General features: G+C 38.1%; 1 protein-coding gene and 1 pseudogene across 1 annotated transcript; one reads left to right on the forward strand and one right to left on the reverse strand.

Moving 5' to 3' along the window:
• Nucleotides 1-5,425: 5,425 nt before the first annotated feature.
• LOC104212134 (mannan endo-1,4-beta-mannosidase 1-like) lies at nt 5,426-7,453 on the reverse strand (annotated as a pseudogene).
• A 2,427-nt stretch (nt 7,454-9,880) lies between these two features.
• Nucleotides 9,881-11,271, forward strand: LOC138877194 (uncharacterized). The gene is made up of 3 exons (XM_070156786.1): nt 9,881-10,297; nt 10,465-10,689; nt 11,098-11,271. Exons 1-3 carry the CDS (start codon nt 9,881-9,883, stop codon nt 11,269-11,271), a joined length of 816 nt encoding a protein of 271 aa, XP_070012887.1.
• The last annotated feature ends 1,736 nt before the right edge of the window (nt 11,272-13,007 follow it).

The following is a 13,007-nucleotide window of genomic DNA, read 5'->3' on the forward strand; positions in this document are numbered from 1 at the left end:
ATAGGTTGAAGCATTATGTGGGCATGGAGGAAGCAAAGAAAGTGTCAGTGACTCATTTGATCGAGCCTCCAAAGTTGAGCGTACTTTAAATACGCTATTCTACGTCGTGCCGCAATGTTAAATCATGCGCTTCATGGGAGGCAACCCATTGATTTGTTGTATTCCTCGGGGTTACATAAGTATCCCAGAGGTACGTACAAACATAAAAAAAAATTAAATTTTGGACACCTAATCCGCGGCCGCGAATCTGACCGCAGATAGACCGCGAATTCTGCAAGAGTTCTGTCTGCGGCCACGGATCTGACCGCGAACCTGGCGACTCAGGTATCGATTTTTTTTTAATTTTCTCCCCCCACCCCCTTTTTAATTAGTTTTTTTCCTTTAATTAACCCCCCCCCCATCCGCATTCCCCCGTTTCTTCTATCCCCCTCACTTCACATAAACAACACAACACCAAACAAAAGAAAAAAAACCTCCTCTTCCCCGAATTTCTAACACGTATCCCTTCCCCCTTCTCTACCAAATCCCCTTCTCTTATCACCACTCTCTACTCACCCAACCTTCCATCTCCGTTCATCACAAGGTTCTCAAGTAAGTACATGATTTTATCCCTTCTTTTAGTTTCTTTTGTTTTATTCTTTTCGATTTTGTTTCTTTTCTTTTCATTCTTTGTTTCTTATTTTGTAATTGTAAGAAAGTAGAATTCTAGGTACTCTCATTGATGTGTATTTTTCGGTATAATTGTGATATGTGAAGACATTAGGTTGGTTGGGTTGGAAAAATATTGTTGAGTTGTGAGGAATGAGGGTTTAATTGGTTCCTTTGGTCCATTGGGGGGCATATGCACATGAGGTGTTCGTTGAATTGCCCCAATGATCTGTATAATATAAATTATGACCTAGAGGGTGCGTGAAGTCTGAGTAACTGCTCTTGGGTCACCTATTCCGCTGATTCTTGATAAGTGTGGTTGTTGTGTACATATAATGAGATCTTCCAAGAAATGATGCACTACCAGTGGTTCATCTCGGGCACAGGCATCATCCAGTTCAAGGCAGTTTGATAGCACCTGGTTTGTCTCCAAAGCTGCCCAATACCGTTTCGTTGAAAAAGGTATTAGAAAGCCGGTACCAGAATAGAGAATTGAAAGGGGCTCCCTTTAGGCTGAGTGCCCCAATATGTTTAGGGAGCTGACTAGGTGCAGGCTCAACATCTTCTTCGAAGATCCGGAGGATGGTAACTTGTTGCTTGTTAGGGAGTTCTACGCCAACTATCCCGAACATGAGGATCATGTTTGCATGGTGTGACAAAAGAGGGTGAATGCCTCGATTGAAGCTATCAGGCGAGTGTATCACTTGCCTGCATTTACTGGGGAGAGAGATTACTATGATACTTACAAGCGAGAACCCACACAGTAGGAAATGTTTTTCCAAACTATCTGTAATCCAGACAAGGAGGTAGTGTGGGTTACTCAGGGATCGAAGTTGCACTCCTCCTCACTCACCTTTAAAGGCAAACATTGGTTGTACATTATTAATAATCGACTGTTGTCGTCCCACAACACCACTAAAGTCAATGGACCGCGAGCTGCTTTGATCTGGTGCTTTATGAATGGCCACGATTTTGATGTGGCCGAGGTTATTCACCCGAAGATGTTCATCCGTTCACCACTGCGGAGGTATGGTTTATTTTTTCCATCTCTGGTAACTCAATTGTGCCGGGCTGTAGGGGTAGCAGAGAACCCCCATGTAGACGGCAAGGTGAAGAAAGAAACCATGTTCCGAGCTTCCAAGGTGACCACTAAGAAAGAGGCAGTGGCAGCCAGTTCAACTGATAGTGATGATTCTAAGGCATTTGAGGAGGGGTATGATGAGCAGGATGAAGTGGGGGTTGCGTCGCCCTCCCATGAGCATGTTGTGGAAGCTGAAGGGCCATCTAGGATTGGTCGGGTTACACGGCTGGCAGCCTTAGAGCAGGAAATGGCAGGGCTGCGGACTACAGTCACAAACTTGGGGACTAGAGTTGATGCCTTGGCCACCTAGAATGCTAAATCAGAGAAGAAAATCATGGGCCGGTTGCATGCGCTAGGGAGAGCGTGTCACTTAGACCCTAGCACAGTCTCTGATCAAGACTGGTCTTCCGGGGAAGTTCCTTTGCCTCGCATTACTTTCTATTTTATGACATGAGGATATGCCATTTTTTTAAGTGTGGGTTGGGGGTTACTTCATTGGTATGTTGTGTATATATAGGAATGTAGCTTGATTCTAGTTTGATTGTAGTCTTTGGTTAATTTGATTGTAGTCATTGGTTAGTTTGATTTTTGTTTTTGATTAGTAGTCTAAATGTGTTCGACTTGTCCCGACGACGGATATCACTCGATGGGTTTCTTGAGGGTCTAAGTCGATATATAAAAAAAGGATTTTCTTTTGTAGGTAGTATATCAATTACCCCTTGGTTTTTCTTTTGACCGCGGTTCTTTCCCAAGGGTTTTTGTTTGAACCGGGTTAGTTTTTTTTGTTATTTTTTTAATTTTTAGGTACTTGTGGGCTAAGGGCTGATATGGAAGGAGGATCCCTTATCGTCATTATGCTATGAACACAGTAGATACTTTAATATGACGCTTGGGGCTCAATTGTTGATTCTTATTAGAGTACCTTAAATTGTATGTTCTTAATTTGGCTTAAGTACTCTGACTAGAGCGTTTCGATGATCCAATCTGGAGTGAGTCATGTTCCATGTGTGTGTGAGGATTGTTGTATTCTGTGCACTGCATTGGATACCTAGAACTTGCCATGTGTGTTTGCAAAGCGAAATAGTAGTTTGTTTAGTCTTGGAAATGATATAGGCTTTTATTTGTTAAACCAGATATATATATTTTACCCGCCTAATTGTTATGTATCGTAGTTAACCCCTTTGAGCCTATAATCCTGTTCTTTGGCAACCACATTACAAGCCTTACCCATTTGTTTGAATTAATCATCTATTTGAATCTTTACCTCTCATGAGCACCTGAATTGTTCTAAACTTTGTAAAAGTTAAAGTGTGGGGTGGGTGGTTTGGCTTTTGAGTGGAACTAATAAAATAAGGAGAAGGGTGCACTGTTTTGAACAAGTAAGAGCCAATTGAAGTGAAAGAGAAAGAAAATAATAGTGTATTGTTGTGAAAAAAAAAATATTCCTTGATAAGGGAATAGGGGTGGCTCTTGATGTAATTGTGCTTAAAGAAGAATGGAGTTAATATATAGTGATATGAAGGTAGAGCTATGGTTTGACATAGGTGTGGGGTTTTAAATGATAAAGGTTATGTATTAAAATGCTTAGGGAGGTGTAGTCACTCTTCTACCTAAATGTATCCTACCCATCCCGTAACCTACATTACAATCAAATGAAGTCTTAATTGATTCTAGACTGAATGAACTCGAGTTAGTGGAGTAGTACACTACAGGCAAGCCTGTGGTGCATTTTTTGTGGCATATGAATGTTCTTTTTGAGTAAGTGAATTCTTTTTATCTTGAGTTCCTAATTGTTCTTAAATGTTATTGTGTGTGGAACCACTCTCATTTGTTATGAAAGGGCACTTGACTCATGAAGAAAAGGTGAGTCTTAACCTCTGTGCTAGAGTAAGTGAGTAAAGTTAGGAATATTGTGTGGCATGGGAGAGTCAGCTCTTGAGGCGAAGATGTTACACTATTGAGCTCAATTCTTGTGAAATGTTCTTGGTGTGACGAGTTAGGGGAGTCGCTCAGTGAAGTTAGGCCGTTGTAGAGTGTGGTTTGATTGCTCGAGGACGAGCAAGAATTTAAGTGTGGGGTGTGATAATAGATGATAATCATGCAAGTTAGCTAATTTTTACACTCTAATTTGGCTGCACTTTACCTATGTTTGATTGTAAAAGATAACAAAATGCTCTAATTACGAGTTTATTGCTTTGTAGGAGCCACTCCGAGCTAGAAGAAAGCTAAAAGAGTGTTTTAAAGTCAATATGGAGCATGGAAGGCCAATCGGAGGACAACACGATCGAAAAAGAGAAGAAAGAGCAAGGATGAAATCCGCGCCCAGGTCTAGGGTCAATCCACAGTCGCGGACAGAACATATGTCGAATCCGCGGTCAATCCGTGGCCGCGGACGGGGTGCTCGGAGCCAAACATTCCAAGGTCAATTGTGTAATTTTCAGGACGACTCTCCTTGACCTATAAGAAACCCAGCTCGCCTAAATAGAGGATATCGAGGTTTTTGAAATATTTTTGAAGGCAAGAACAGGCAAGAAGCAAGGCGGAAGATTCGACATAGAGTTTTTACCTTTCTTCTTCTTGTTTTTATCATTGAGAATGAATTATATCATTATGATTGTGAAAATGATTATACGTAGCTAAACTTCTAATCTAGAGTTTTGATGGAATCTCTTGGAGGATGAATTTTGTGTTATGTTAATATAGATTTGCCCTAATAATTTCTCTATTTGTTCAACTATATTGTGATTGATGTTGATTGAAGGGCCCTCAATCGGCTGTACCTATTTAGTATGCATTACTCGGAAAAGAGTGTATGTTTAGGTAGTTGTTGAATAACATCACTCCTAACGTATATGAGGGATCATACGAAGGGTTTAAAGGTGAGATTAGGGATAACGAAACTTTAGGTGCGATCTAAGTGAGCTGTAACTAAGGCTAGCTAGCGTAATTCGAGAGAATATGTCTAGTATATTGTTGTAATTACTCGGGAGAGAGTTACGACAGTTTTAGAGTACTCATGATCGATTGAGAAGACTTAGGAAAATTTATATCAAACATAGCGGAAAGGATTCCAACAAGAGGAGAAATCATAACCTTAGACCATTCTCATTCTTGCTTACAATCAGTTTATAGCTAGTTCTTATTTTTACTACGTAATATCTAGTTAATAAACACCAAATTTGTTATTCAAATATCTCTGAAGATTGAATACATGAATTTCTGTGAGTCCAATAGCTGTGATCGATAGGTTAATTCCCTGTGAGATTCGACTCCTGACTTGTTAACCTGAATATATTTGCAGCGACCGCTTTGTCCTTTTTATAAAGTATGGTTGGGTGTGATCACCTGTATTCTATTGGCTTGTGGTATATAAGAGGAAAATGACAGCTGAATGCATAAGGCATCCCGTATTCACGTAGAGTTCAGGGAAGGGATCGCACTCCAAGTAGTATATAAGTGACGAAGAGTAAATTAATTAAAAGAAGATCGATATATGGTATTTGAGAGAGAAACTGTTCCGGAAACAATTTATGCAATTACATATATTATTGAGTTTAATCAGCTTCACATGTTTGGTAATGTGAGCGAGCTGGAATAATTACTCAAAAAATTATGGATTTAAGATCACTCAATCCTATCATAAATTGATTATTGTAAAATCATAAAATTAATTATTGATAATCTTCATGCCTTCACTCAATGAACCAAATGAGTCAATGTCGTCATGGACTGCGATTGACCTGAAATTATTCGTGCAGTTGAAGGGTTTTGTCCCAAAACTATACAATAACCATCATCATAATTCTCCATCCCTTGTGCCATAAGTTGCCATACTAAGCTTCCTGCCATAGTTCCTCCTTCTTTTGCTAAATTATAGACATTTTTATACACACTACTCATGAATGTGTCTCTTGAACTAAGACTATATCCTTAACCTTTATTAGACTTTCCAAATTCAGCTAGAACTAGAGGTTTCTTTAGTGTGGTTCTTGCATCTTGCCAATGGCTTGTAATCCACCTTTCCATCCATGCTAATTGTGCATCATCGCTCTGTCCCGATACCCTGTAAATGTAAAAATATTTTATTCACCGATAGCGTAATAATTTTTTACACAAGTAGGTCACTTATAAGGTAATTATATAGGTAAATTTCTATAACTAGCTTTGATAACCTAATAACATAATGACTGCTATAATAAGTTAAACTACACTAATCATGTATAATATGTATATATCTATACAGCCAGCATATATAACTTAATTAGATCTAAAGTTATATGTTCTCTTTCTTCGAGTAGTTTAGAGTTCTTTCCTTTTCATAGTATATATTATAACGGAATTATATGAATTTTTGAGTGGAGAAAAGATGTTAATATACCATTGGTCAGTGTAAGCGTGAATAGTGGCAAAATCAATCTCATTGATAAGTTGGTTACTGATGAAATCTGTTCCAACTTGATAACCAGGATTAACTTGCTTCCTTTCAGGAATTGAATCACCATAAAATCCCTCTATTCCTACCTCTAGCAAGTGTTTGTTGTCTAGTGACTTCACGAAACTTGCCATTTCTTGAACCCAAACCTAGAGTGGTATTAGTAAGAAATCAAAATTTTACAGCAAAAAGTCAGTCATTGCTATTTCTAATAAACTTAAACTAATTTGGAAATGAATTAAAAGGCATTACTTGAGACTTACATTAACAGTTTTTCCAGAATAGTCAGCTTGGTCACGTGGCTCATTAATGAGTTCCCATGCCATGATTGTTGGATCATCTCTGTAAGAAACCCTAGTAATGGTATTGTACCTCGAAATGACTTTCTGTAGCGATTTCACAAAAACGTAAATTTATTAACCACCAACAAGCTTCTTCAAATTTACTTAATAATGAAGATACTATGTAGATTGAAAATTAGAATGCATAAATATCAAACAGTTGTTATTTACGTGAAAAAATTTCAAGCATTGCTATCCATACCTTAATGTGGTTCTTGTAATAATCTTTGAGTGTAGGATGAGTATAGAAATCGTCGTCATTATTGATTTGAGCCCCTGCATTTCGTGCCCACTGAATATATTGAGCTTTTCCTCCAAAGTCGTTCCAGTTGTTTACAAAGCTCAAGATTAAGCGAACACCATATTTTTTAGCTTCCGAAATCACAAAATCCAAACCCTAAAACCAGAAAATACACAGCAATTACCCTAAATTAGAAAAATTTTAAAAAAGTATCTAATTAACTAATGACACACTTCATATTGCTTAAATAATTAAACAAGAAATATTTAATCATAGCCTAACTTAATGAATTTAAGTTATATACATGTTGCGATGACAAAGGATTCTTACATTATCATAGCCTAACTTAATGAATTAGTACTCGATATATCTTCCGGGTTACCATATCATACAATATATAAAAAACTACATGTTGTTATGTTAACTTAACTTGGTAATGTAAAATTTATTTATGTGGTCGTTGCACAAAACATAAATCTTTACCTGGAAAACACGTTCATCATAAACGCCAGGTGATACTTGTAATGCTCTGTCACCTCCATCACTGAAAGCCCAAGTGCGACAAACAGAAAGACCAGCCTAAGTTCAAAATGAGCATCATTAACTGCTATAAACCCTGCATTAGCATTTCTTGGAACCCTAGCTTCACATGCAAGAGCTAGGAACAAGAATAAGAACCCACAAATACAGCTTGCTCTTGTAAAAGACATTTTGTTGTTTAAGTTCTATAGTGAATGGAAGAGATGTGATATGTTAGAGAGGTCACCTATTGTAGGCTTTTATAATGAGTTGATGATAAGAAAATTTATTAAAAATAGCAAATTTTGCAGGAACTAAGAAATCTTTCCAGTGGATGTTTACCTGAAAATATTTTATTTTTAAAGGTATCATGGTGTTTAACCAAAAATATGAGTCTTGGTCAAAGCTAAAAGAGAAATTCGGGTTACTGATAATCAGGAGACAAAAATAAAATACTTTTGAGAACAATGGCAGAAGGTAAATAAATAAGTATTTCAATGAATTCTCAATAGTATTCCGTGTCCTTACAAATGATGATCCTTCTTCCTTTTATAGATCATTCTAGGTAAAGGAATAAAGCCTCAGCTTTAATGATATAATCATGAGCAATAAATGACATTAAATAGGCCGTTACACAATCATTCCTATTAAATACCAACTTTATAACGTATCAGACATTTAATAATGAATTTGGGCTCCTTTCTGTCATCTGATCCTTGCTTTCAATGCCTTCTAATCCGTTGGCTGCAAATAATTTAAATTGGTACGAGACTCGTATCTATACGTTGTCTCGTGCTTATTTAAATTCTTCTTCCCGTGGCTGTTTTCACCGTGCCTCTTAGTCAATTGCTGTTCTTTGACCATTCAACTAATCCACGTGTCATGCCATATCATTTTTAATATAAATTCAGTTTTTTTCCCAATACAGATAGTCCCCCCACTTTCCATTTTTTTTATCAATTAAATAATTGGGAAGTGGATCTTCATGTAAAAAGAACTTTTGCCACAATTAATGCTCATGACAGTACTAATGTCTCAGCAGTCTTTTCCATTTAATGCTCTGTCCATGTGTCATTTTATAATTGATTCCGCTATTCATTCCTTTCTTCGAGACTTCTTCATTCTCACTATTTACGAAGTGATAGCTGCCTTTATTATAGGCTTTTCATCATTATACTTAAAAAGTTGACGGTTCCCATTTTACACATAACTTTGTCTTCCTTTGTCTTCTTCACTAATCTTCGACACATACCTTCTTCTTGACAATGTCTTCTTCAAACCCTAACCGTAAAAAAGTTCCAATTCTAGATCAGTTCCCCAACGCCCCTATTAGACACAGAAGAGGCGGAGGAAATAGGCCTCGAACAGGGTTAGAATCTACGCGAGGCGGTTCCTCTGGTTCTTCTTCAAGGAGTTTTGTTCCAAAAGCCCCTTCTTCTAAGAGTAGGGAAATTCTTGATACTTCTCAAGAACCCTCAGTTGATGATATAGTTCCCAGTGATTTGTCTTTTGAAAGTGACAAAACGTCTCTTCAAAAACAAATTAAAAATTTAGAAAGAGCCGATACTTACCCAACATTAGTAACCGAGCTTACAATCCCCACTATAAGAAGAGATTGTAATTGGAAGGATAGTCTTCGAATGTCAATTCCTTCCCCAAATCAAAGAATTTCTTCTTTTAGAAATGGGTATTCTTCTGTTTACACTTACCCCTTCACTTTGGGTTTTAATCCTCCGATTGACCCAGTTATTCTCGATTTTTGTCGTTTCTTTACCATTTGTTTGGCCCAAATTGGTCCATTGGTGTGGAGAACAGTGGCTTGTTTGAGATATTTATCATCCAAGGCCAATGTCAATTTCACCTTTTCTCATCTCATTCATCTATACCATCCCAACTTAATACGCCATGGGGTTTTCACCTTAACTGCAAGGAGCAAAAAGTTTTGGTAAACCCTGAGGATGACAGAGATCGTGGATGGTATATCCGTTACGTTGCTGTCCGTACAGTGGATTTGATTGGTGAAACAAATATTCCCTTTCCTGAGAAGTGGAATTTTGAACGTAAGTTTTCTCTTATTTACCGTACCTACTTTTGAGAATTTCAAAAGAATGTTGTTTTTTAACCTCGTCCCTTCTTGGTTTTTTGTAGCAACCATGGGAGATGTGGAACCTATTCCCAACTTTCGTGGTTGGGTAGACTCACTTTTGAAAATTGCTACTAGGGAGCAAAGAACTTGGAAATCAATTTCTTCCTTACATGGCTGGAAAGTCAAAACACACGGTATCCCCTCTTTTACAAAATTTTGTTTTACATGTTAAGCACTTTTTCCTCAACTTTAATCATGTATATCCATTCTTTAATCAGGATTTGGCATTAGAGGAATGACAGCTGAAGTAGCTATGGCCATTCGCATGTCTGCGAATGCTGCTCTGGATTTAGATAAGGCTCGAGCCTTGTTGCCTAAAAGAAAAGCTACAAAGGAAAGTTCTGAAGAAGAAGAGGAGGGTACCTCCCTAATTACCAGGCCAAGGGCCAGGAGACGAATAATAATTGATAATGAAATTGAAAACTCTCCTGCTCGTACCTCCACCACCGAGCCTGTTTTGATTCAATCTGATATGGATGCCGAACCAAGAGATAATAATGAATCAATTCAGCACCTTTTTGACAGTGGTTTCGAGAGTGGCGAGCTCGGACCTGTTTTTGACGAAGCTCCTCTTTCCTCACTTGTTCCTATTTCCTCCATTCCTCTGCCTACCGTAAGTGTTTCTTTACCAGCTTTAACACCTTCCATTTGTTTGCCAATTTCTACTGCTCCTATATCTGTTCCCTTGGCTACTTCAACCGCACCTGCTTCTGCTCCGGTGTTGGTTTCGACATCTTTTCCCTCCATTCCTTCTATTCCCTCCACTGCTCCTCTTCCCTCTGTTCATCATACAAAGACAGGTTCTAGCAGCGGAAATATGTCAATGAGAAGTGTTACTTTGGAAGTTCCTGCCAATCATAGCCTCCTGAGGAAGACTGGCAGAGCCGATGTTTGGCTCGAACCTCTCATTGGAGATATCGAGAAGAAGAAGATGGAGAGACATAGCTGCTTAACTTTGATGAACGACGTAGTTCATTCTACTTTGAAGGTATTTCTACCAACAAGTTTTTTTTTAAATTATCTTCAATTTCTCATTTCCATGACTTACCTCTGTAGGCTAACCTTATTAGCACGGAACTAATGAGAAGAATTTCCTTACTGGAAAGAAAAGCTCGTGAGTCTGAAAAGTCTATCCACGAGGCTGAGGAAATAGCTAGGGGAGCCCAACTTGAAGCAACCAACTGGAAGGAACAGTTTGAAAATGCTCAAGGAACTATAGAAGAGTTGCAAGAAGATAAAAACCTCCTAGAGCAGCAAAACCGTGGTTTAACTTCTGAGCTGGCAACAGTCAAAGCTTCTTCAAGCCAATTGAAAAGAGACAAAGAGCTTTTGGAATGCTCTTTATCAGAACAATTATCCAGAGCTAGTGAAGAAGTTAGAGAGCTGAAGGCACTTTTGGCTAAAAAGGAAGAATATGCAGGAGAGTTAGTGCAAATCTTGACTCAAGCTCAGGCTGACTTACAGACTTCTTCTGTCGAGATTCAAGCCTTGAAGAGTTCTCATGCTTCTTTTGAAGCTTCCCTTGATTCCCATTTAGCTGAAAATCAAATTTTAAAAAACGATCTTGCTATGTGGGAAAAGGAATATGGACTTCTAGAGGAAAATTTTAACATAGAAGTGAGTTGGGCTTTTCTGAATTCTCGTCGTGATGCTTTGACGGAAGCTGCTCAAGAGGGTTTTGACTTGCAGTCTGAACTGGCTAAAGTCATAGATACCATCGAGAAAAGCCAACAGTCTACTGATACTCCTTCTCCTGCCCTTGAAGTTCCTGAAAATGTTGCTATTCCAGCTTCAGAGGGTGAAACTTCTACAACCCAGTCTATGGAAGTTGAAGCTTCTGTGACAATCCCCTCAACTGAATGATGGTTTGATCCCTTAGTTTTTTTTTTAAAGGATTTTTTGGTGAAAGTCCCCAGTTATCATAATGGGGCAATTGTATAAACTTTCATTGACTAAGTTTCTACTTAGTCTTTTTAATTAGATCAAGAAGTTTGCTAATACTTCAATGTGTTCTACTCTTGCCTTTTCTTTACTTATTTAGGACTTATAGAATAGTTTAGCATTTTTATCATTTGAAAATGCTTTATGATTCTCCCATGACTTATTGACATGAGGCTTATAAAAGAGGGCCCTTTTATTTTATCGACACTTAATGAAGAAGACGTCTCAACTTCATAATGGTGTTAAAATACGATGAAAGTAATAGGAAAACACACGTTTTGTATGAAACAACTTTGGCAAGTTTTCATTCATAAACTTTTAACAAGTGTTTGACTGTTACATGTATTACAATACATCTACAACTTTTCTCGTAACTGTTTTTCTTGTAACAGATTTGTAAATAACATAAACTAAACAAGGTTTTTTTTATAACCTGTTTCAGTACATAGTCATGACCCTATCTTTACATGTTAAGAAGGGTTTGAGAGGTGACTTTGTTTATGAGTTTGAGAGATGACTCTGTTGTTCTCATGAATGCTGAAGACTTCGTAACTTCTTCTCAACACTTGCTTCAGTTTGGCCGACTTTTATTCGATACTCGTATCTGTTTCTTTGCACCTATCTGTGTATAATAAAATTTTACCATCCATTGTTTCCAACTGGTATGCTCCTTTTCCCGCAATGCCACGAACTTTGTATGGTCATTCCCATGTTGGACTTAGCTTTCCTGAGTTAACAGTTTTTGTAGATTGGAAAACCTTTTTAAGCACGAAGTCCCCAATTTTGAAAAATCTGAGGCGTGCTTTCCTGTTGTAATATCATTCTATTACTTGCTTTTGTGCTACCATCCTTATCAAAGCAGCTTCTCTTCTTCCTTCAAGTAAATCTAGGCTAACCCGCATCTCTTCATTATTGGATTCCTCCGTTGCCTGATCGTACCGTGTGCTTGGCTCACCTATTTCAACTGGTATTAAGGCTTCCGTACCATAAACCATCGAAAATGGTGTTTCTCCAGTGCCTGTTTTGGTCGTTGTACGATAAGCCCATAGTACTCCGGGTAACACCTCAGGCCAATTACCTTTTGAATCTTGTAACCTCTTTTTCAAGTTATTGATAATAACTTTGTTAGTTGATTCCGCTTGTCCATTCCCCACTGGATGGTATGGCGTAGATGTTATTCTTTTGATCTGCCAACTTTGAAAAAATTCTGTAACTTGTGCTCCAATGAATTGTGGTCCATTGTCACATACGATCTCCTTTGGTACTCCAAAGCGGCATATTATATTGCGCCATATGAAGTCTTTAACTTCTTTTTCTCGTACCTGTTTAAATGCCCCTGCTTCTACCCATTTAGTGAAATAATCTGTAAGTACGAGTAGAAATTTTACCTGACCTTTTGCTTGTGGAAGTGGACCTACGATATCCATTCCCCATTTCATAAAGGGCCAAGGGGCTAAAACAGTATGTAGTAACTCAGCTGGTCTGTGCATATTATTGCCGTACCTTTGACATTTATCACATTTGGACACGAAAATGGTTGCCTCTTCTTCCATCTTAGGCCAATAATATCCTGTGCGAATTAACGTTCTTACCAGTGACCGTCCTCCTGCGTGATTCCCACAATGTCCTTCATGTACTTCTCTCATGACATATTCGGT

This window comes from Nicotiana sylvestris, chromosome 9 (genome assembly GCF_000393655.2).
Source record: "Nicotiana sylvestris chromosome 9, ASM39365v2, whole genome shotgun sequence".
NCBI classification, from domain to species: Eukaryota; Viridiplantae; Streptophyta; class Magnoliopsida; order Solanales; family Solanaceae; genus Nicotiana; species Nicotiana sylvestris.

Excerpts from the sequence above, each read along its gene's own strand:
- LOC138877194 (XM_070156786.1), top strand. The coding sequence starts at position 9,881 with ATGGATGCCGAACCAAGAGATAATAATGAATCAATTCAGCACCTTTTT. Across the intron at positions 10,298-10,464 it reads GGAAGACTGGCAGAGCCGAT|GCTAACCTTATTAGCACGGA; the intron begins GTTTGGCTCGAA and ends TTACCTCTGTAG. Across the intron at positions 10,690-11,097 it reads GTGGTTTAACTTCTGAGCTG|TCTGAACTGGCTAAAGTCAT; the intron begins GCAACAGTCAAA and ends TTTGACTTGCAG.